This window comes from Microtus pennsylvanicus, chromosome 22 (genome assembly GCF_037038515.1).
Source record: "Microtus pennsylvanicus isolate mMicPen1 chromosome 22, mMicPen1.hap1, whole genome shotgun sequence".
NCBI classification, from domain to species: Eukaryota; Metazoa; Chordata; class Mammalia; order Rodentia; family Cricetidae; genus Microtus; species Microtus pennsylvanicus.
The window spans coordinates 22782883-22808466 of NC_134600.1; the positions used below are offsets into that span (position 1 = coordinate 22782883).

A 25584-nucleotide genomic window follows, 5' to 3' on the forward strand; every position below is an offset into this window, starting at 1 on the left:
CACCAATAAAATAAAAATAATTTTTTTCAAAAAGTTCAGGTAGTGTTAGTCTTTAATCCCAGCACTAGGGAGGCAGAGGCAAGTAGATCTCTGTAAGTTTGAGGCCAGCCTAATCTACAGAACAGATTTTGGGACAGCCAGGGCTACACAAGAAAAACCCTGTTTGAAAAAATCAAAATGAAACAATAACAGCAACAACAACAACAAAAATCCCAAAACACCCCCAAAAAACAAATCCAACAAGGAAGTATACATTTTAAATCAAATGTTTTCCCATAACTTCTTCTAGTTAAGGGAATAGGAACTACAGTAAGAGACTAGTAACAGTGTACTAACCATGTCGTAAACCTCAGTAAGAGACTAGTAACAGTGTACTAACCATGTCGTAAACCTCAGTAAGAGACTAGTAACAGTGTACTAACCATGTCGTAAACCACAGTAAGAGACTAGTAACAGTGTACTAACCATGTCGTAAACCTCAGTAAGAGACTAATAACAGTGTACTAACCATGTCGTAAACCTCAGTAAGAGACTAGTAACAGTGTACTAACCATGTCGTAAACCTCAGTAGGAGACCAATAACAGTGTACTAACCATGTCGTAAACCACAGTAAGAGACTAGTAACAGTGTACTAACCATGTCGTAAACCTCAGTAAGAGACTAGTAACAGTGTACTAACCATGTCGTAAACCTCAGTAGGAGACCAATAACAGTGTACTAACCATGTCGTAAACCACAGTAAGAGACTAGTAACAGTGTACTAACCATGTCGTAAACCTCAGTAAGAGACTAGTAACAGTGTACTAACCATGTCGTAAACCTCAGTAAGAGACCAATAACAGTGTACTAACCATGTCGTAAACCTCAGTAGGAGACCAATAACAGTGTACTAACCATGTCGTAAACCTCAGTAGGAGACCAATAACAGTGTACTAACCATGTCGTAAACCTCAGTAAGAGACCAATAACAGTGTACTAACCATGTCGTAAACCACAGTAAGAGACCAATAACCAGTGTACTAACCATGTCGTAAACCTCAGTAGGAGACCAATAACAGTGTACTAACCATGTCGTAAACTGGGTCTTAGATTTAGAAAGTTTCATCACTTTATATGATAGATAGAGTGAGCTTTGTCATAAACCTAGTTGTGTAATAGATTATTTTCCTTAGATGATATTTAGTGGAAATTATCTTTAGTAAGTGTTTGGTTCTACAAATAATAATACAACAAATCTTGCAAGATAGAGATAATATAAGCATCACTTAAGCATTAATAATTGATACATTCTTACTATTTTCAGGGGAAAATAGTCTATTCTGATTTGAATTTTAATGTTGGAATATTTTGATAGCTTAGTTTGATGTAGTTGTAGATCCTTTCAGACGCTTTACTATTTGTTAATACTTAATATTTGTTAAACTGTTGTAATTCAAGGTAAGATAGATGTGGTGTAGCTGTATACATCTTTTGATTTTTCATGAAATATTACTGTCATTGCTTGTTGTTTGGTTTAATAAAGGATCTCGTTATTTGGAATGGTGTCAGATAATGTCTTACAGGGCATTTCAGTCTTTGCTTATAAGAGAAGGAAATGTCATTTGTTTGGAATATGATTTAAGAAGTTTGGTTTTAGAATTTTCCCATAGAGCTGTGTTACTAGAATTTTTAAAACAACTTTATGAAACAAAATTTATAAGACTTTTCCAAGTGGTGAGTGTTAAACACTTTGTGGACTGAGCAGGTTAATTTGAAAGGAAGGCAGCAAGGAAGGTGAATATATGGCAGGGTTTGGAGGGAGGAAACAATGGGGAAAATGATGTAATTGTATTTTAACCTTAAAAACTAAAAAGATTATTTAAAAATAAAATCATCTGAGAGGGAGAAACTTTTTTTTAAAGGTTGGAAGTCACAGCAAATAAAAGTCTGTCCTGCAGAGCAGGGATTTAGTGTTGTGTTGTTGCTGAAATGCTGTTGAAAACGATGACCTGTAACATGCTGGGACACAAATAGACCACTGCTATTTCAAAACATGTATTTATAATTTTCAGAAATGTTAAACCTAAAAATGTGTATTTATTTTTAAAGCTAAAAGTTCCTGAGCCAGATAGTTCAAACAGCTTCTCTTAATCAGCCCTTCAAATTCTGACATAAGAAGTGAGCTCATGCATTCGGGCTCCTGCTCACTGTAGAGGCTCGCCTAAGTTCTTGCATTTGGAGAGAGTGGTGCAAGCAAAAGGGCGCCCTTGCTGCTTGTTGTGAAGACTTACAACAGCCCAGTAGCTCAGGCCACAGGCAGCAGCTTAGTGTTCTTCCTAGAGGAGCATCTCACATGCGTCTTAATTGGGTTCATGTTGTTTATGAGATAAAAGTGTGTGTTTCTTTCTTCAGGGGTATGTGTGCCTTCTTATTTGAACTATTCAGTGTAGAATTATGAGCTGGCTCATCTCCAGTATGCTGGTGATGTCTCCTGCCACTGAGCTACACGGCATGGAACTGATGTACTGCGGAGGGCTGTGTCGGTTAAGTCATCTTTTCTGGTTCATGGCATGGGTTGTGGAAAACTTCCAGTTTTGTTTCTTTAAATTCAGAGGGTCCAAGTGTCTTTCTCTAATTTTTAAAATTAAAATCTTGTTTTAGACTAATTTATATGAGTCTATTCTTACTTTTCCATATGACCCCGTATATTTCCATTGCTTCCTTCTTTAGTCCTGGTTTTATTAGTTGTACATATTGTGCAGTTGTATTTATTAGAACTCATAGTGATAATTGTCAGGTTATTATTTCTCAACATCTTAAGTGCTGTATAATAATACTTGATGGTATGGAAACTGTAGGTTCAAGGAAATGGCATGAAATTCCCAGTCACGCAACAAAACATACATGAGTTCTATCAACAGTAACTGCTCTGCATCCATTCACCTTTACCAGGAGCATATTTCTTAGTTTCTTTTCTCCCTGTTAGATTGAATAGCTTTATTTATTCACTGAAAATATACTAAATTTCCTGCCATATGCAAATGATTGTTGAGCCTCTGTTTTTTTGTGTGCGTTTTTATTTTTGTCTTTTGAGACAGGGTTTCTCTGTGTAACAGCCCTGGCTGTCCTGGAACTCACTTGATAGACTAGGCTGGCCTCAGACTCACAGATATCTGCCCGCCTCTGTTTCCTGAGTGCTGGGATCAAAGGCGTGCGCCGCCACCGCCCAGCTTTGTTTCGTTAGCCTCTGTAATATGAATTAACATTTTTTCACATGTTTAATTAGGAAAGTTATTTTTTCAAAGGTTAGAGCAGGACAAGTGATAAAACATAGACAGCAAGTATATTTTCATTTTCTTAATGTGGATTCCCACGTGTAATCATTTTAAACAGTTACTTTGTCTTATGTGTTGTATGTATAGCCATAATCACAGTGGACATGGGTTACGTTTTATTTCTTTAGGACTGACATTTATTTGACCTTTGAAGTCCAGGCTGGCCTCTGACTCTTCAGTTTTCTCACCTCAGCATCTATAGGACTGGGATTACAGACATGCGCCATACAGCCAAGTCATGTATTTAAACCTTATGCTAACGATGCCACTGACAGGAAAGCACAAGCTTGGCACTATTTTTGGACAGGCAACAAAGTTAGTAAATAAAAATTCATATTAGCAGTAACTCAGTTATTAGCTTTTTAATGAAACATTTTATTTTGTTTTAGATGATTAAATTGACTAATTTATGTTTTATATATATTCAGATATTTTTATGTTTATGCTTATAATTGAAAGTACATATACACATAGTCATCAAAAACTTCTAAAAGATAACTCCAGCTGGGTGGTCATCAAAAACTTCTAAAAGATAACTCCTTTAATCCCAGTACTCGGGAGGCAGCAGCAGGCAGATCTATGTGAGTTCGAGGCAAGCCTGGTCTACAAGAGCTAGTTCCAGAACAGAATCCAAAGCTACAGAGAAACCCTATCTCTAAATAAATAAATAAATAAGAGTCTATCTTTAATATTTAAATAACATGAATGAACTAACTGGACTTGTTTCTTAGAGTTAAATTTATTTTTGTAGCTTCAGAAATTATTTAGATAAAATTTGGGACTATGTAGACAGCTTGTGTAAGAGCTTTGTTTGCGACTCTAGCAAGGGGTTTATCTTCTCTTTCTCTCGCTCTTTTTTTCTTTTTCAAGAGAGGGCTTCTCTGTGTAGCCTTGGCTATCCTGGAACTCTCTTTGTGTACCAGACTGACCTTGAACTCACAGAGGTCTAAGTGCCTCTGTGTGCTGAGTGCTAAAGTCAAAGGTGTGTGCCACCATTACCCAGCTGGGAGTTAGCTTCTCTTAAAGTCGATGCCTCTGCGTGTGAAGAGGTTCTTGTCTTGCTCCCAGAGTCTTACTTTGGAGATGTTGCATGTACCTGGGCTGAGAAAGAAGGAAGGCAGGCTTATCTTGTGTGCTGAGTTGGTTAAACTACTATAAAGATGCCACAGCTTTATTTAAGGCCTTTCGCATCATAATAACATGCCACCCCATGAATACGTTCTCAGTTCATTGTACAGGAAATCTTCATTCTTTTAGGCAAGTCATTGAATTTCCTGCAGAATGTTCATTGTAGTAATCTGTAGGGCTTAGTGCCCACTCTGCCGCTGAATGCAATTCTAGTTCTGGTTTTCTAGGTCTTTGTTTCTCTTCTCAACGGGGCTCTTCTAAAGTTTGCAGCCATGCGAAACTCTTGAATATGTACGAAGGTTTATAGCTGCATATTGAAGAACAAATTAGGCCCTGTGCAAAGCGTGCTTCTCTTGAATATCTCCTTGCAGAGGAGATTCTGCATCAGTACAGACCTTTATACGCCATCTTTCTTCATGGTTACCGTCTGCAGCCTGTCAAATACAGTATTGCCTTTGTCTGCCTACTTTTCTAACTTCTGTTTCCCATACTTCCTTGTTAGGGAGATTGAGAGCAAAGCGAATTGTTGTGTGTTTTCCCCTCTGCATCATATGTTACTACAGTTAAGAGAAATTAGACACTTGTACCTTCTGAATTCATAAAATGATCTCAAATACTAGGGGGCAAAGAAAAATGACTGAGATTAGAAACATTTTGAGGAACTTTAGAAAGGTTGCTTTGAAACTTCTTTGGAATCTAAGGAAGTAATAAAAAAAGACTCAAATTTGCATCCCATTTCTACTTTGCTTTATGATACAAGAACTTACTTCCCTTAACTGTGTATGGTTAACAGTGGCAATATTAACATCTATGTAGTACTTAATATGAAATAGGTTCTGTGTTACTTGTGACATATACAGGATGTGCTGGTATGACCCTCAATGCTATCAGGTAGGTATCAGCATGACTCTACATTGACAGAGGAGCTCAGACATAGAGTGAAGTTAAAATAGTTGTTCAGTGTCACATAGCTAGAAAGCGATCTCAAGATCCACGTGTCTCAAAAGCCCCCAGCCTTCTTTGCTTCCCTGTATATGATTCTTTAGATGGCTAACAAGTTGATGACATGAAAGGTTCCTAAAAGACAAACATACAGAGTCGTTATAGAGAAGCTTTTTAAAATCAAGTATAGGGAGCAGATGAAGGAAACAGGAGGATGAAGATTATAAATATCCCTGCATATTTTTATTTGTTGGTAGTAAGATTTTATTTTTTAAAGAGACATTGAATTTTAGAGCCCTTTGAATAAAACTTTATAGGCACCTTTTTATTTTTGTTGACATATAGTAAGAATGAGTTTGTATAGACTAAGCAGGGGTAGAGTTCTGATTGCCTGAAGCAGAGAAAAGTGAGTGAAACAGGGTGTGTTGATAGTAGGACTAGCTAGAAAAAAAACACGTGGCGTACTGAAGAAAGGGAAAGGCATCATAAGTGTCCTGGACATTGAGTTACAAGTTGTAGAACTTCTGCTAGTTGATTGTTGCCTGAGTCCTCCTCCAGGGATCTTGATTATTCAGTAGTGAGGAAGGTCAGACATGAGTTTGTTTTTAAAACCGTCCAATTTAGTAGCCATGGTTGGGAGTTATTCAGATATTTTAGACATTGGACTCCAAACTGCAGTTTATAAAACACCTGTAGAGAAATAATTACTAGAGAAGGGAAGAGCTCAGACCAATACCTCAGTCCAAATAAAGAAGCACGCATTTAAAGTGTAAAAGCAAATGTTTCTGTAGTGAGATTAAACAACTTCCTGGGTAAGATTCATATTTCCAGGTAACCAAAGTAGATGTTTCTCACGTTCCACTTTAGAACACTAAGTGTGTATAATTATATACACATAACACTAAACAAACTCAATGGATTGTATTTATATATGTGTGCATTTATATATTTGTATGTAGCAATAATAAAAAGAAGTTATTAATTTCAGGAGTGGGGGCATTGGAAGGGGTTGGGCAGAGGAAAGGAAAGGGGAGAAATAATGTAATCGTATTTAATTAAAATAAAAAATAAACACACCGTACTATACAAAGAGGCTCACATATACCTGAGACTCTGAGTCCTATTTAGAGCTATTAATAATGACATAAGATACACCAAGTAGAATGTCTTTTCAGGCACAGGCATGTAATTATCCAAATATATAAAAGATGAGGTTGGATAGAGGAGCTTCTTCCTGAAGCAGTGTAAGAGCCAGAGGGCAGGGAGGACAGAGAAAACAGGCCCTCTAAATTCACATGCGCAAGCCCGCACGAGCACGTGCACAGGGCCTGCACAGCTCTGCGCCAGGTCCTCTTCCAGCATAGTGTTTTTATGGGATTCCCGAGTGTGAAAGAATAGGACTTTTGCCTTCTTGTGCCTTCTCTTGGGCTCTTTTTCTTCTGTTTGTTTTTTCAGTCCTAGTCTGATATGTTGGTTTGTGTTTTCTCTTAGTATACTTTATTATTATTCCTTAGAAGCCTGATTGTTTTCTAATGAGAGACAAAGGTAGATCTGGATGGGAGATGAGGAGAACTGAAAGGGAAGGTAGGGGAAACTCTAATCAGCATATAGTATGTGAGAAAAAAATCTATTTTCAGTAAAAGGAAAAATATCAAATGGAAAAAAGAAAGCATATTTAACAAATGGTGCTGGCATAACTGCATATCAACATGTAGAAGAATGAAATTAGAGCCATATCTATCAACCATGCACAAAACTCAAGTTCAAATGGATCAAAGACCTCAACATAAAGCCAGCCACACTGAACCTTATAGAAGAGAAAGTGGGAAGTACACTTGAATGCATTGGCACAGAAGACCACATCCTAAATATAACCCCTGCAGCACAGACAATTAATAAATGGAACCTCCTGAAACTGAGAAGCTTCTGTAAAACAAAGGACATGGTCAACAAGACAAAACGACAGCCTACAGAATGAGAAAAGATCTTCACTAACCCCACATCAGACAGAAGTCTGATCTCCAAAATATACAAAGAATTCAAGAAATTGGTCATCAAAAGAACACATAATCCAATAAGAAAATGGAGTATAGACCTAAACAGAGAACTCTCAACAGAGTAATCTAAAAATGGCTGAGAGACACTTAAGGAAATGCTCAACATCCTTAGTCATCAGAAAAATGCAAATCAAAACAACTCTGAGATTCTATCTTACACCTGTAAGAATGGCCAAGGTCAAAAACACTGATGACAACTTATGCTTGAGAGGTTGTGGCGAAAAGGTAACATTTCTGCATTGCTGGTGGGAATGCAAGCTGGTACAGCCCCTTTAGATGTCAGTGTGCTGATTTCTCAGAAAATTAGGAAACAACCTTCCTCAAGACCCAGTAATACCAATTTTGGGTATATATCCAAAAGAGGTTCAATTATGCCACAAGGACATGTGCTCAACTATGTTCATAGCAGCTTTGTTTGTCATAGCCAGAACCTGGAAACAATCTAAATTCCCCTCGACTGAAGAATGGATAAGGAAAATGTGGTACATTTACACAATGTAGTATTACACAGCAGAAAAAAATAACGACATCTTGAATATTTCAGGCAAATGGATGGAGTTAGAAAACATTATTTTGAGTGAGGTAACACAGACACAGAAAGAATTATCACATGTACTCACTCATAGGTAGTTTTTAAACATAAAGCAAAGAAAACCAGCCTACAAACCACAATCCCAGAGAACTTAGACAACAATGAGGACACTACGAGAGATATACATAGATCTACATGGGAAGTAGAAAAAGACAAGAGCTCCTGAGTAAATTGGGAGCATGGGGACCTTGGGGGAGGTTTGAAGGGGGAAGAAGAGAGGCAGGGGGGGGGAGCAGTGAAAAATGTAGAGCTCAGTTAAAAAAAGGGGGAAAAAGAAAAAAGTTAAAGGGATATGGTTGAATGCAGATAAGTAAAAGTGCCATAAAAATGAGGATGGTGTATAGCTCAGGTTTTCACAGGTCGGTGACTAAGTGACAACCAGCGATGACTCTCGAAGGAGGATTTTGTGGGGACAGGAGAGTGTGGTAGAAGAGTGTGACTCTCCAGTGGATGCGGAATGCTCATTGGTTTTATTGCTTGTAGAGTCAATACAGCCTTTTAAAGAGGAATAAAAAATACCCATCATTTACTTTCTGTTCTTCACCATAGAAAAGGTTTATAATCCAACTAGTCCCACGTAAAGGAGTGCTCACCCAGTGTTCAGGAAGCTCAGGATAAGCTTCCTGTGCTGCAGTGAAAACCTCAGACAATGAGATATTTTTAGATATTTTGGGTTCCTTTCCATTTCATGTGAATAATAATTCAGAATTAACTATGTCGGATTTCAAAAGTAACTCGAGCAAATGCCAAGTGAGACTCTAAGATTTCTCCAGACCGCACACTCTAGTATCATTCACTTCTCAGAGTTTTGCTGCTCGTGCCTTTTGACTTTTCTGGACTAAGTGTATTTATTCTGTGTTACAATTATCTCCTGAAGGTCAAGTAACCTGGTTTGGTTATGAAAGTCCTCGTAGCTTCTGGGACTATATCAGAGTGGCTTGCCGGAAAGTTTCTCAAAACTGTATCTGCAGCATTGAAAATATGGAAAATGTCAGTTCCTCCAGAGCTAAGGTAAGGCTTGACAATCTGAACTATGTCTGATCTAATTAGAAGTTATTTTACTTGGACAGAAAATATTTGAACTCTGTATTAAAAAAATGTTTCCCTTTTTTTGTTAGAATTTGCGCATTACCCAGGTTAACTTTTAGAGGCTTTACTTTTAGTTCATTATGTGTGCTTATTTTATAATACTGTCTGTCAAATTGTCACTGTCGCATCTTGAGTAGCAGGAGGATATGAACCTACTCACTACAAATTTCCTGTTAAACAGTTTTAAAGTATATCCTCAGCAAGCTAGGTATGTTACTGCTTGCCTGTAATACCAGTACTTGGGCGGCAGAGGCAGGCGAATATCTGAGTCCAGGCCAGCCTGGTCTACATACAGAGTGAAGTCACAGAGAACCGTGGCTACACAGAGAAATGTTGTCTTGGAAAACCTATATGTGTGTGTGTGTGTGTGTGTGTGTGTGTGTGTGTGTATTCCCGAGGAATTCGTAGAATCTTCAGAGGCCTCTCTTTGGGTGTCTGTAATCTCCAGACCAACACATCGTGTTCCTTTTCTTTCCTCGGTGTTAACATTCACACTACTGTGCATAAACAGTACAGTAGAGACCAGATGTGCACAAATGAAGGTGGTGGCATCAAATGAGACTGAATGCTTTCCTACCATGCAGTATATACACATTATATAGACATAGATATATTAATATGTATATATAAACAGTTTTACTTCAGAATGTCTATGGAATGACATAGTAAGAATTGATACTTCAATTTAAGCTTTGACTAGGTATTGACCACTCAATTTAGTATGGCAATGTGTAACGTGATTGGGCGTGATTATACATGCCTGTAATTTCAGCACTAGGGAGGCTGAGGCATAGAGTGAAGATTGAGGGTTTGGGGCCAGCTTGGGAAACATAGTTAGTTCCAGCTAGGCTAGATGTTATAGGAAGCTATATCGGAAAATATTTCTGTGTGTATCTGTGTGTGTGTATGGGGGGGGGGGTGTATGCTGTATTCAGATGCACAGATTGCACATTTGTGAATGCACATACAGAAGCCATAGCAGGATATGATTTCATCACTCTTTACTTCGTTGCCTCAAGTCAAGGTCTTTTTCTAACTGAAAGGCTGCTAGTTTGGGTTGGGCGGGCTGGCTGGCTGATGAGCTGGAGAATCCCTGGAAATGACTCTCTCTCCCCCAGTGCTAGAGTTACAGTCATGCTGGCTTCTATGTGGTTCAGTTGCTCATGCTTACAGGGCAAATGCCATTGAACCCTCAAAACATCCCCATTTACTGAGGTTCAGAATGTTAGGTATAGGAAATATTAATAGATATAGTCTAACTAAAAGCTTTCTTTGGGTCCTCCATAATTTTAAAATTTGTATAAACAAATCAAAAAAGATTTTTTAAAATGCCTAACATGCTAATGTAAGGTGTTTTAACATTAGTTTCAGAAATATTTTGTGTTTTATTGGACTGTTCTAAGTAGAAAAATAACAATTTACAGTTTGAAGATCAAGTTAGTTCATTATTTTAGAATTCTAAAATTGAAATTAGACCTCAGTTGAGTTTCTATCAGTTTTGCTTTTAGCTTTCCCTATGACTTAGGAATGGTATCTCAATCTGTTTAGGTAAAAAGACTAGTTGTATTTTTGATGAACTGAATCTATACAAGCAAACCCTTATAGCACATAAACTTTTTTTATTTTCGTAAGATTTTTTTCACCGTCTGCTTGAGATTGCAATCTGATAGCTTTTACTAAAATCGTTAAACCTGCCACCCCCCCATTTTTATTGTAAATAGACTTTTTTTCAGAAAATAAACTCTGATTGTGATTTTCTCTGCTCGTTGTCCTCCCAGTTCCTCCCTCTACTCCTCCCACCAGATCTACACCTTTTCCGTCTGTAATAGAAAACAAACAAGCATCTAAGGAGCAATAATAAAAATAAGACAAGACCAAAACAAAACAAACAGTTCAGAATAAGACAAAATAAACAGAAGGAAAAGCTCCAGAAACACATATAGATGCAGAGGCACATGTGTTCACACACACAGGAATCCCTTGAAAGCTCAAAACTGAAAGCCATATTGTATAACAAAGGGCCTGCATTGAAGTTCTCAGCTTCTCACTGTTCTATGAGAAAAGTGTGTTTTAGAATCGGTCGTTTTCATAAAGAAGATCTTTGAAGATAATCAGAACCTTTCAAACACGTAGTTCTCCGGTGTTACTCTCCTCCAAATCTCATGATGTTGTCTGCGTTTAAAAACCATGTCTGGGGTTCATTCAGATTCAGCTAGAGGCACTCAGGTTGGGGGAAAGACGCCTTCGTAAATCTCAGTTTCTGATCTGGTAAAGGGAATAATGACTCGCATTGCCAGGGTCTTTCTTTTAGTTTGTCATGTTTTTAGTGGCCTTCTAGACATTAAATGTCAGTATGAGACAACATTTGTAATGGAGAATCACTTCTTCACATTCTCCATAGTTTTAATTGGACGCCAAAATGAATATTGTTGATGATCTTAATGGCTTTGAAAATGCAATAAATGGCAAAGGCAGTTGGGCTTCGACTGCAAATTTAACAGAAACAGAATTGGCCCGTCTGGTGGTAAAATCGGAAACCCAGATGCTTCAGTATTGTGAGAAACTAGATTCCCTCAGTGGCTGGGGTAAGACTGAGAACCAGAACATGAAAATGCTGATCACTTCCACAGGTTGAAAGTGGACAAAACCAAAGCCACGAGGACAAGAAAGGTGGCTTCAGCTGTCAGCCTGCAGGAGCAGAGATGCCAGTCAGCTGGCGTGAACTTGGATGTAGGTCTCTCCCTGTGGCCCCCTTTTGTGTGACCCTGGGCAGAAGGTCCTGGTGTGGCCGCGGACTCATGACTAGTGTGAGACACGGAGTCCATGTCCTTCACAGCCTCTAAATTTGCAGCTCACTGCTCAGCAGAAGAAAACAAATGCAGTTTCCTATAATAAATCTAGTCCCGCTCTCCATCTGGTTGCATGTGAGCAGCGCTTGTTGCCTTTGTTCCCTCAGCACGGCATACGCTGTGTGTAACAGCTGCATACAGAGAGGATTGTTTGGCTCGAGTGAGTCTCTCACAACAGTTGAATGAAAAAAAGTTTTTATAAGTTTCCAGTATTGTATTACACAGATTAAGTCATTTTTAGAAGTGCGGTGATTTGCTTCTTGAAGGGCTTCCTGCATCTGGGATAGCTCCTTTTCTACTGGATGATGAAATCCCCAGATTCCACTAAAGATATCTTATGGGAGAAATACTTAATCATAGTGTAAGCACACAGACTCATGGAGAAGTAAAACAAATTAGTGTTGTAAAGTTGTTGAGTCATTATGAAGGATTGCTGTTTATAATTTATATAATTTATGTTCAGTGACATGTACATTGAATATATATCTATTGACTTACAATGGGGAAATTGTTCAAGGGAAGTTACATGAAACATAGATTTATAAAGAGTTTAGCTTGGTAACAAAACACTGGATAACATAAAAATAAGAAACTAACTTTCTAGTTTTCAAATTTAAATTAGGCAACATGCACATAAAAGGTGTTGTAAACTCCTTTAATACAGGCTAGAATCATATGTACATAATTGGCTTGTCCCCAAAATGCAGAAAGTAATTGAAGCGACAAAAACAATAAGAATTATAGCTTTTTAGTACAAAATTACTTTTCAGAATGAGCCTTATTTTAAGAGAGAACTTGATAACCACAAGGGCCATCATAATGTAGCCATGAAGTCAGAAAGAATCTGAAGAGACAGCATCAGACTGTCAGCAGGAAGATGGGGCATTGAAGGGAAAGAGACTTTTTCTCAAATCCCAAGAGGAACTACATAAGAGAGATAGCCACCATGCAGAGAGCATGGCATGCCCCTTCTGAAAGGAGAGACGTTCCAGAAAAGGGTGGGTGGTGTTGTGACACGAACAGGGTTTGGGGGTGAGCAAATTTCATACCACATCTATCATGGCCTGACTTGCGTCCCAGTGGACATATACAAGGTAGAGCCATAATTTTACCATGCAGGAAGAGAGAGAAGGGAATGCTGGAGAGGGATATGGGGAGAGGCGGAGTCTGATTTCTTGGAGAAAGGGGAGCAGTCAGATGGTCTGTGAGCTTGGATTAAGCAGCAGTTAACTGACTGAAGGTTTTCATTTTATTCTGTAGAAATAAGAGATTAAGTTCTGGAAACACTAGGAAGGATGTTTTGTAAATACTCCAGACAGTTCACAAGGATCAACAGAAAAAGGTCTAAAAGTGATACCCTTCTATATGATCCCCAAGGAAAAATATTAGCTGTGGAGAGAAAGGAATAAGTGCTCCAGGTTATTGTTAACAGCACCTGTTATTAGATCAAATCAAGCTTATCAAGGACATCAAGCTACGTGTGGTGGTACGAGCCTGTTACCTCAGCTCTCAGGAAGCTGAGGAGGATCCCAAGGTCAAGGCCAGTTTGGGCTGTGCAGCAACACATAGTTTCCAAAAAGAAAAGAAAAGAAAAATATGACTGATACCAAGAAAACTACAAAAGAAACCGAACTATGGGTAATAAATACGATAAACTCTTAAATAATAGCAATGACTAAATAAATGGAAGCAGAGATGAGTATTGGGAAGCTGAACATTTAAAAGAGCTAGCTATGAAATAGAATTCTCGTCAAACTAACCATTTGCTGAGCCTAACTGATCTCAATGGCCTCCAAAGGACTCAATCACGTAAAGTAGGTTCTGTAACCACTGTGGAAGTAAGCTGGACTCAGTACCAACAGAACAACAAAATGCTTTTATGAGTGAAAATTTGAAGGACCTCTAAGTACTGATTGGTCAAAGAGGAAATAATAATCAAAAGACTTAAGAAGGCTTTTGTGTGTGTTTGATTAACGAGAAATGCTAGAAATCAGTTATCAGAGATTTCATTTCAAAACGCAAGCACATAAGTAGTAATTGAGTAGAAGGAAAGAGAAGAAAGAGCAACACTCCAATCACGTTGAAGCAGGTTTATCCAGAACAGCAAACTAAAAGCTGTGGGTCCTTTTTGACGGTTGGTATAATTAATAGATTTCAGCAAGTCTCTTAATGAAATAGAACAGATTATGAAATATCCAGAATGAAGACAACACCAACCCCATAGATCCCATAGACCAGTGGTTCTCAGCCTGTGGGTCTTGACCTGTTTGGGAGTAAGTATCCTGCACAACTGGTGTTTACATCATGATTCATAACTGTAACAAAATTACAGTTATGAAGTGACAATGAATAATTGTGTGGTTGGGGTCACTGCAAGATGAAGAACTATATTAAAGGACCGCAGCATTTGGAGTGTTGAAAACCACTGCTGTAGACAGTAAAATCTGCAAAAGTGATGGAAATTGGAAAATTCTTTGAAAAATAACCGCTTGACCGATCTGAAATAGAGAACATTTGCATATCCTGACAGGCTGAACTGTAACTAAAATGTGCTCCTTCGTGCAGATCCATTTGTAATCTGGTGGAGATTTGTGTGAAATTTAGACTGTCTTTTGTCAAATGTATCAAGGCAGATACCTTTACTCTTTGATGTCTTTTTTCTCTTTTAAATGATGATATCTCCTTCTTGGATGAGACAGGAAGGTAGAGCTCATAGATAAGTCTGTTTGGGGATGAGATGACGGGTTTTTTTTTTCTTTACTAATGGCATTTTTTTTGTTTGTTTGTCTCATCATATAGTAAAGTAAGGATAATATTATAACCAAACACACCAATTTTATGGCGACTATTTTAATATACACAGAAATCTTTCAACGGAGTCTCACAATACTGTCCTTAGGAGCTATCTATGTTCATGATTTTTTTTTTGAAGTCTCAGTAATTTGCCATTGTCAAGGAATAAAGTGTAAGTTCCATAACATCGCTTTAGGCTTTCTATATCTTTGTGGCCAACAGCTTTCATAAGTCTTGTTTGTTTTTCCATTCTACTAAAAGTTCTTTCATTGAAAAAAAAATAAATCATTAAAATTAGCACAATTTGTTACCACAACAGAGAGTTCCACGCAATTCAAGGACAGGAAACTGAGTGCAGCCCAGCTCTGTGTGGACTGGAATTAATAAATCAGGAAGCAGGACTTTCCCCACATTCTTATCTAGCCACAGCACAGCCTCCTGTGCCTAATTTTCTCTGGACGGTGCCTTCGCTTACTTCTGTACTTGTGACAGGGTAGCCTTTTGATTCCACAGCCCACTACTCGCTTCTGCATCTGTTAGACTGTTTCCAGTGAGAATCTGGGGACTCTTGGGCACCCAGCAGCTTGCCTTTTCCTTCCTGTTTCAATCAGCCCCACCTCATGTGGGTTCCTCCAGGCTCACTCAAAAGGAACAATGGACTGAGTGCAGGGCAAGCTAAAAGTCAGGGTAGTAGGAAGCTTGGCTTGCAGGTAATCCCCATTGTTGATTTTTCTCCCCAGCAGCATTGCTGTTTTCGCCTGACTGTTTTTTATCACTTCCTAGATTGGCTCCTTGTCCATGAGTAGCTGAATTCATATATCTGTAGACATTTCCATGCCTTTCTCCAAGTCCTCTGGTTGAGCATAATATACATATTGATTATGATCTTTACTCCCATTGCTATTTTAGTGCTATTGCTTTCTGTGTGTGTTAGTTGTTATGAATTTTCCTGGAGATTTGGGAAGGACTAAGTAGAAATGAAAGTAAATGATACTTTACAATCTCTTTAGATATTATTCCTTATATTCTTTCAATCTAAAAAGGATTGGAGAGGTAACCCAGTGAAGTAAAGTGTTTGCTGCCCAGGCATGATGGCCTGAATTCGAATGTCCAGCACCCCCCCCCAAATCCTGGTGTGGTTGCCCTGGTCTATAACTCCAGGTCAGGGGTCTGGGGGATTAGAGCAGAGACGGGTGAATCCCATGTGGCTAGTCATTCTAGCCAGAACAACCAAATGAACCCCAGGTTCAATGAGAGACATTGTCTCAGAAAGAAAGAAAGATATAGAGCAATAGATAAAGAACCTATAATTGACTTCTGACCTCCACACATAGACAGGCAAGTACAGCCACATACCTACACAGAAGCCTATACATCTGTAAGGAATATTTTGGAGTATTAACAAAGACTAGCTAATGCCAGCTACTAAAAAGGGCTAACACTTTCTCGTATTTGTTAAATGATTCACAAGTCAGAATTGTCTCCATGATGCTTGGCTGAAATATGCTGACATCTGAGTTGAGCTCTGTTTCTTGTTTTTGTTTTGTTTATCAGTGGGGTGGAGTTAAAACCAGAGCCTGGAGCATGCTATACCAATGCTGTATCACTGAGCTACATCCCCAGTCCTTGGCGTTTTGTCGTTTTTTTTTCTATTTTAAACCTATAGTAGCATCTTTACCGACAGATTTAGTAGCTGTTGATTTGGGCTTGTGATTGATCATATATTGTAATTTATTGTTGGTATGAAAATCTCTTCTTGGGGCATAAGTAGAAAATTGTCTCACACGTGTTGCTGGAGGAACTACTGAAAGACTCTGCTTCATGTGTTTATAAGGGTCTCATTTTAACTAGCATGTTGCCTTTTGACATTGAAGTAGAATTTTATATAAATGTACTTTATAATTTAAAATACATCTCTATCTAACCCAAGTAGCTCATTTTCATCAGAGGACATAGTTGTAGATTGATATGTCACATGTCTTCTGAAAAACAAAATATATGCTTAATATTATCAAAGTTTTCTGTTTTATCTTAGTCATTCTTGATTTTGAATTATGTGTTCCATATTGTTAATATGCATATATTTGACAGTGTATAGAAAATATTCTTTTAAGTTTCTTATTTGATCCTTTCTTGTTCCTCGTAGGGTAGAGCCTGGATCAGAGTAGCACTCATGGAAAAGCATTTGTCTGAATACATCTCTACAGCTTTGAGAGACTTCAAAACAACCAGGTCTAACAGTCCTTTCAACTTTCTAATGTTTATGACTTGAAAAACCAGAATGAAGAGGTAGTCTGAAGTTCTCAACTTCCAGGTCATCCATTTTTCTTACTGCTCAGATAAGTCTCCTGCCCTCTTAGGAAAGTGTGGTTTGTTACCTGAATGTACATCTGACTCGCTGATTTGTGTGGAAGGGACTCATGGTGCCTCGGTGTCTTTTCTTTGAGCCATTCTGTCAGTCTTTCAGGGCTCCTATAGGCTTTTCTGTGGCACATTTGAAGGAGGTTCTCAGTATGACATTCTTAGATATCTATCTCTTTCTTCAGGGTAATGCTTCCGTATTTCTTTGCTGGGGAGGACTATAAATAGATCATTTAGTTCTTTCGCTCACGTGCAGAATTATTGGTGGCTTTGTTGTCTTTTCGGTGTACTCTTTGTAGATATTAGTTTTCTAAGGTTACATAGGTTTAAGGGATGACCTGCTGTGTGCTCTGTAAAAATGAAGACCTTACTGCGTTTTAGTTGGTGGTGAAAAGGTTCATAGCAGGACATCAGTCATGAAAGTTTAACTCTTGTCTGGTGATCTACATTTGTTGCTGTTGATAACACTACTTCCCTCCATGTCAGAAGTGTTTGTAAATGAAGACATTGAGTGATTTCATTACCTTAGACATAAACTGTATAGCACCAAAGGCACAAGATGCTATGTAAGATCAAATTAATTAGGATTATATAAAATTCCAAATTTAGCTGTTTAGTTGCCATAACACATTTCTGGTACTTCATATACGGCGAGTTGTAGAGCATTTATTTCCCCTCTCACAGAAAGTTCTGCTAGCGCGGGCTGCCTTAGTACTTCTGAGTGACTGTACTTATTTAACCCCATCTTACTTCTGAAAAGATGGCAAATGACAGCTGCAAAATCACTTTGATAACTAAACGATTAGGTACAAAGAACTCCTGAATCTGGCACCCCAGTTTCCAGGGTGTAGTGTTTAACGTTGTAGATTTTAAGAAAACTTTGACATTTGCTCTGGTGTTCTCTTAGCTAGCTAATTGGTTTGGAGCTTTTCTGAGATTTCTTCATTTTTGTAGGTAATAAAACAGTAAGCTTTTAATTTGGCAGACACAATTATAATGATAATAAATTTGATCAGGAAAAAGACTTTAATTATGAAAGTGTTTTCATAAGATAAATATGATACGTATTTATTGAGGATATTTTTAGCAACTTAATACTCTTGGCGTATATCTAAAGATGGAGCGTGAAATGATAAGCTAACAATCTTTGAAATGAACCTGACAAAATGAAATATTTAATATCACAAAGAGACAAACTTGATTATGAAAAGAGATATTGAGGGTACAAATGCTTTGAAAAAAAACTAGAGCGTGGTCTCCGAATCTAATATGCTAAACCAAAAATCCTAAATTAAAACTAAACCTGTACAATGACTATCTCTTATGTAATCATAATATTTCATCTTTTCTAAATAAACACTAAAACATCTCTCTTAAGTTGTTAGTCCTATTGCTTAGTTGAAATAATTGGGTGTGGTAGAAATAACTTTGGAATAGATTGTTTTTGGCACAAGTAGTTTAAATATTAAAGGGAACCATTTTAGCCTTGTCTTACACATACCTGTACTCTGATGAAAAGGAAATGATTCAGCTCAAAGCACGAAAGCCTCTGAAATAAAAAGCCTTGTAAAAATATACAAACATTCTGTTCAAAACAGAAACGTGACCTGGTGCTTATTATATGCACGTATGTATACACAAACAGATCTGCCCTAATCAAGGTGCTTACATGTAAATAATTCACAAGACTTCATAATTCACAAGGAGGAAAGTAAGCACAAAGATATTTCAGAGTTCTCATCCTAATAAATGAGAAAACCCAGAACATTTTTCTTTTCACTACTTAATGTTATGATTTTTACTGAAATGAAACCAAGTAAACTTTTTATTATAAATTATTTTGAATGGAAATCTTGACCCACAAACACATTTGGAAGAGTGAGTTTGTCAACATAAGGAAAGTACTGGAGAGAATAATTGTACATTACCTTTTACTTGGCTGCTTCTTGATGTGCGTGCTTATAGAAGGAGAAATGAAGCCTCTGAGGATGGGAGTATCTGGAGCAAGTGGATTTCTTCTTCTTCTGTCTGGCTTCACAGACAAAGAGAAATGATAGTCTTAAAAACAGTGGCAATGTGTTTATCCCAGGGCCAGGGGAGGAGCTAAGGCAGGCAACTTTGAAGCCCTAAGCTGTGACCATCCAAGGATCTTTGTGGGTGGAGGAGGGGTGGGGAGCTGCAGTGCACATTCTTGGAGAACACGGCTGCCTTCAAAGTATTAAAGAATTCCGTGTGAACTTCTTGCTGGGGTGAAAAGTGTCTTGAGGGGCAACTGGAAAAAAAGTGAAAATAAAAACTGTGTTTTGCGATGTAGGAATTTGGGTGTTACTGATAAGTGGCCAGAATTGGGAAGTGATAGAGTAGACTCTTAAGATTTGTTTTTAAAAGAGAAAAATTGGCTTTAGTAGGTAGCATCCTGGGAAAAAAAAAACTCAAGTGAAAAGTTAATTTAAAACTGAATTAATTTGCTCAAAGTTAACTTCTGCCTACCAAGAAACTAATAGTAATTAGAAACAATAAACTAAGTTTTATAAATGTCATATTTGAAACAATATTGAAAATATTTTGGTGATTTTAAGTAATAAATAATGCCAAAAATCAATTTGGAAAATAGAAAAATAAAATTAGCTTTATGGAAACTCACATTTAGCTGCTTCAGCATTTACTTTATAACTGTAAGTTATGTTATAAAGAAATGTCAGTTTTTACAATAGTTGGTCTAAATAAGGGAGAAATTACAGTGTAAAATAAAACTGTAAATTCCCAAACAATCCTTAAAAATAGATAAAGTTTCTTATTTTAGGAAAGTAAATAAAATAGTGATAAGTTGCTGAATTTTGCAGGAACCAAGAAAAAGTTTTAGGATCTACAAATAGTGATAAGTGTTTACATTAAAGTTGTTCTTCAGTGTCTGTGAATTTGCTTTCTCTGGTTTCTGTTACTCATTGACTGGGAAATTCTGGAAGTAATGGATACATTTTATATGACTTGTCTTACAGGTTGTTATTAATACCTTCTTTAATCTAGTGTTACTGTTAATCTCTTGCTGAAGTTGTTTATAAGTTAAACTTTACCACAATGTGAGTATACAGCTGCTCCTGGCCTCCTGCTGGCTTCTGTCTGGGGAAACTCACCGTGTGCTGAGATGCCATCACTCAGAACCACGTTTAGTACACCAGCCTGGCAGCCTCAGAACTTAGCCTGTTGCGTCTCAGTGTTCTCTACCGTTACAGCAGGTCTGTGTATAGAGACCAAGTGTGATGGCTAACTGGGTGCTCTAGCTCCCTGCTGCTGAGCAGCTCCCACCTTGGCAAAGATAACATTTCAACATCTGAAGCCCAACTGTTGTTGAATTCCCAGTTTTCTCAGGAGTGTTAGGTTAAAAAAACAAAACTGGAAGCCAAACTCACGTATTGACTGTCTGTACAGATTTTGGTGTTATCGATGGTTTCAGACATTCAGTGGAATATTTTGGGATGTTCTTCATAGGTGAGGAAAGCTCCTGTATTAAGATGAAAAAAATAAATATTAAAAGTTGCTTTTGGGTTGGCCTGTCTCATGACTTATACAAAAGCTCCATTTATGTCAGACTTAAATGCAAAATTATTGAAAGAAAACATAGGTTTAGATCTTTGATTAGTTCACTGTTTCCTTGATGTGATATCCTATGTACAAAGACAGAAAAAGATAAATTGGACATCAGTATTTATAACTTGGTCCTTCAATGGGCACCATCAAGAGAGTCAAGAGAAGAACATAGACTAGGAAATCACATTCTGATAAAGAGCATGTATCTAAAATATATATAGAACTTTTGCCACACATTAATAAAAACAAACAAATTTTTATCTGATGGAGATCCACAATTTTTTTTTAAATAGTAGAATGAAACCTGCATGGATCATTTTCATTGTCAGCTTGACAGAACTTGGATCTCTGGACATACCTTTAAGGAGGTTTCTAGAGAAATGTGAGTGCAGGTAACAGCACACTATCAGTGGTGTCCCAGACTGGATAGAAACGCGGACATGAGAAAGCCAGATGAGAAGCCCCTTCTGTGTTTCTAAATCTGCTAAAATGTGAGGACAGCCTTATGATGCCACCAAAGGGACTCTACATGCCTACTTCTCTATGGTGGGTTATAGCCTTAAAATGTGAGTTTGTTTGTTTTTTTTTAATGTAAGCACCTCTCTTAAATTGCTTCTTACCAGTTATTTGGTTATAGCAGCAAGAAGTGGTTAGTGCAAAGCTGGGCATCATTAGCTACCAAGAATACAAATCTGAAGTATAATGATACACTATCTGATATCAAGTGAGATGTATGTATACAGAAGAGTACATGAAAACAAATGTTGATGAGAATTTGGAAAATTTGGATCCCCAATACATTGTTTAAAAATTAAAATGGCATATCGACTTTGAAAACAGTTGGCAGTTCCTCAAAAACTTTAATATTACTATTAGAGCTATCATCTGACACCTGTGGGTGGTGTGTGCGGATGTGAGTGATATCTATATGTCAATCATGTATATAAAATTGATGACATAGTTATAAAAGTGGACATCTGTTTATAGCAGCATTATTTATAATAGCTGAAAGAAGAAACAACCCAAATGTCCATCACATGATAAAGAAACAAAATATATTGTATCCATTCATTCACCCAAAAAAATGTTTAGAGTACTGAAACATATTACATAAAGATAAACCTTGGCAACATGCAAAGCCAAAGAAGCCATTCACAGAAGGCTAGATAGTATGTAATTTCCTTAATTGGAATGTCCAGGACAGCTAAATAAATACATAGGACCAGGAATAAGGTGAGGGTATATAAACTGGGATTGGGAGAATTGTTGGCATAAGAGTTGGAGGGAAATGAGGGATAACAGCTAGTAGGTGCTGTGCTGTCTAGTATTTTGTCAAGTGGACACAGGTAGGGTCTTCTGGGAAGAGGGGAAAAAAATCTTCTGTCACACTGGCATGTAGGCAAATCTGTGGGTCATTTTCCTGATTAGTGGTTGGTACGAGAAGACCTGGCTCACTGTGGGCAATGCCATCCAATGCATCCTTGGGTGTATAAAAAAGTTAACTCAGCAAGCCAGGGGAAGCAAGCTGCTAAGCAGCACGCCTCCATGGCTTCTGTCTTGGTTTCCCTCAGGAATGTGACCTGGCATAGGTAAACCAAAGAAACCCACTCCTCTCCAAGTTACTCTTGGACATGTTGATTATTTACCACAGTAATTAAAACCAGACTAAGACAGGCACTGTGATAGTTGATCTTCACTGTCGATTTGACTGGATTTATAATCACCTTGGAAACACTTCTAAGGGTGTCTGTGAGGATATTTTCAGAAAATTCAACTGAGAGGAAAGGTATAAGCCAAGTGTGAGCAGCACCAATTTGGGGTCCTGAACTGAAAAGATGGACAGAGAGCAGTATACCAGCTCCGTGTTTCTCTGCTTCCTGAATGTCGGTGCCCTAAGACCAAGAGCCTCACACTGCTGCCACCGTGCCTTCACCTGTGGAAAGGCTAAACTCTCTGTAATGGCTCTTTTCCAGTGTGTTCTATCTTGCTTTCTTCTTCAAACATCCTAAATGCTTCTGTTCTCTGGGCTCAGTCTTGCATGATCTTTTATTTTTCCTCTATTCATGTTTTTTTTTTCAGGAATTTTATTCCCTTTCTTGACTCTAAATATCATTTATATCATCCTGAGTCCACATTTAAATTTCTAGATAAATAGTTCATATATGTGTTCCCCTTCTAATAATACTGTCATTGTTATCAAATAATTTCTCTATGTACAGATAGTTAAATATGTTGGAAGTGTAAAATTCACATGTGATTTTTCCTTTGTCCCATGCTTATTAGCGAGTCTTGTTGATCCTATCTTTAACTTATTTGAAATCGCTCTCTTTACCCTCCAAGAGTCTTAGAGTAATATCTCCGCCAGAAGCCCGCTGACCTATCTTGAAAGTAAGAAACCTTGTCAGTTTTTCTGTAGAACAGTTAAATGACTGCTTATCAATAGAGGTGGCGTGTTTTTTTTTTCTTTAACTGCTGGCTGGATGGAGGACTTGTAATGAGTTGCTTGACTTCTCTGGAGGATATATATAGTGAAGCAGTCTTTCTCTTAGGCTCCCAGCCAGCTCCCAAATCGAGGTACAGAGATCTGTTATCAATTATGAAGGCTTCTCTTATACTTGTCCCACTAGATCTTATAACTTAAATTAACCTGTTTCTGTTTATCTATTTGGGACTTTTTACCTTTCTTTCTTTATATATGTCCTATTCTTTGTCTGTCTGGCAGTTGCCTGGCTGACTGGCCCTAGGCAACCCCCTCTCTCCCTTGTTTTCCTCTCTCTTCTACTTACTCCCTCTGGCTTCCAGCCCCATCTTATCTCTCTACTAGCTAGCTATGAATAGAGGTCAACTTTATTTGACCAATCAGATGCCCTAGGCAGGTAAGGTGAAACAGCAACACATCTTTCCATAGTTAAACAAGCGCAGCACAAACAAAAGCAACACCCATTTACAAAGATAAAGTAATATTCATAAACAAATGAAATGCATCTTTACATAATTAAAGTAATATTCCACAACAATATAGTAGCAAAATTAAAGAAAACAACATGAATAAAATAGTTATATTGTGCCCTATGTTCTATAAATATAGTTCACTATTATTGTAAATGTCTCACGGCCTACAAAAGTTTCTCTAGTTAGACTTATGTAGTCCAGTGTTTCAAATTAAACACTTGAGTGTGCCATTCTTCAGTGACTCCAGAAGTGTAATCTCATCTTTCCGTCAACAAACTGGCTGCTTACCTTTAAGTATTTACCACCATCCCTATGGTCTTTTCCCTTTGTTTATTGCCTGTCAGTTCCCTGGGACTTTGATAGGCTCCAGAGAGAGGGGCTGCTTCTGGCTTGTTCACTAGTATAAATGCAGTAGCAGCATCGTCCTTGTCACATAGAAGGACTTGTTAGTCATTGGAAAAATAAATATGAATCTCACATTCTTAAGACCTTTGTAGATTTATATTGTGTCTCTGTTTCACATTCATTTTAACTCAAGCAGAGTATATTGCTTATTTATAATGTGATCTTTATCTACCACAAGGGAAGACTGTGTTCCTTACAATCCTTTTTATACAGATTAAACTGGAAACAGGAAAGAAGAAAGTCAGTAACTAAATTTCTGCAGCTTATAAGCTCCCTCTTATTTTAATAATGTACTTTCAGAGTAAAACTTACCTTTACAAAAGGCTAATTTGAAGCATGATAGTGTACTGGGCTAGCTATTTCAGTCCCTCCCAGAGGTTATTTATGGTCCGCCTACCCGAAAGGCCTTAACGAGGCTTACAGAATGAATACTCAGAAGGATTATAGGGACTTATTTTAATTACAGCTAGTGTATGTGATGAATAAAAGTATAAATATGCTACACACTGCTAGTCACTAGCACCTTCTTAGCCGACACATAAGTAACTAGAAGGAATGCGTCTAATAAAAATACAGCTCACGATAATATAAAGATTGGCTTTTAAAATTTTTCTTGCATCTAAAATATTGAATGATATACTCTTTTATTTGTGTGGAAGTTTTATGTATTTTTACCTCAGTACTTTAAATATTTATCTTCTTGGAATTCAGTGTACTGTTTTTGTTAGTGTTCTCAAAAAATATTTTCTTTAGAACAAAAAATATTGTTAACAAAGGAGTGTTTTCTTAGTGTATGCTTGCTCCTCTCGAGTTCGCTGTCTCAAGCTTTATACTCGGCTGTTCTACTGCATACTTAACAAAGTTTTTCTGTTGCAACTTTTCTGTGAGACAGTGTTAAGTGCTCGAAATTTTATGATCTCTTGAAATCTTGGAAAGCGATGATAGAAGCCTTGTTAGGGTAAATGTTAATTTCCTTCTACCTCTTTCATGTACAAATAACAAATGTCTTTAACTAATGATAAAGGCATAATTTCTTTAGATTAGTTCAACTTACTGTGGTTTTGCTATATTACCTCAGGCTTGGAGGTACATTTCTGAAATGTATCTTCATGCAGAAACAGTTAAAACCATGACAGGCAGCCACATAAGGAATCTTTCTCTTGTATTTGTTCTCTACACTGTTGGATTATATTGTCAGGCCAATGAGATGTTGGATTGAATTATGGTTTGACAAGAATAGTATCTTAAAAAAATCATTAGCTTAAAAACTTGGCTCATTTATTAATTAGTAGATCTAAATCCCCCCATTTCATTAAAGTAAATTATATAAATATGAATATAAGAGACCCCTGATTCTCATAAACAGTTCTCTAAAACCCAGTTAATTTTTTGTCTTGGTTTCTTCAGCAGCCCATAGTACAGTGTTGACAATAGGAAACAAGTATAATATTTCTTTTGACTTTAAACTGTAATTTCAAGCTACAGTTGGCTCAAGATGGGGATTTAAAAAAAA

The 25584-nt window shown here is 37.5% G+C and overlaps 2 protein-coding genes across 3 annotated transcripts in view; one reads left to right on the forward strand and one right to left on the reverse strand.

Annotated features, from left to right (window-relative positions):
- Abcb1 (ATP binding cassette subfamily B member 1) overlaps positions 1–19181 on the reverse strand; it is a 151828-nt gene extending 132647 nt beyond the window's left edge. The window contains exon 1 of the mRNA XM_075956428.1: positions 19055–19181. The gene's annotated coding sequence lies outside the window, so the exon portion shown is untranslated. The remainder of the gene's footprint in view (positions 1–19054) is intronic.
- Rundc3b (RUN domain containing 3B) overlaps positions 1–25584 on the forward strand; it is a 138815-nt gene that overhangs the window by 38826 nt on the left and 74405 nt on the right. For both annotated transcript variants that reach the window (XM_075956432.1, XM_075956431.1), the window contains exons 3-4: positions 8912–9045; positions 16912–16997. In XM_075956432.1, the coding sequence (XP_075812547.1) occupies positions 8912–9045; positions 16912–16997 (220 nt within the window). The remainder of the gene's footprint in view (positions 1–8911; positions 9046–16911; positions 16998–25584) is intronic.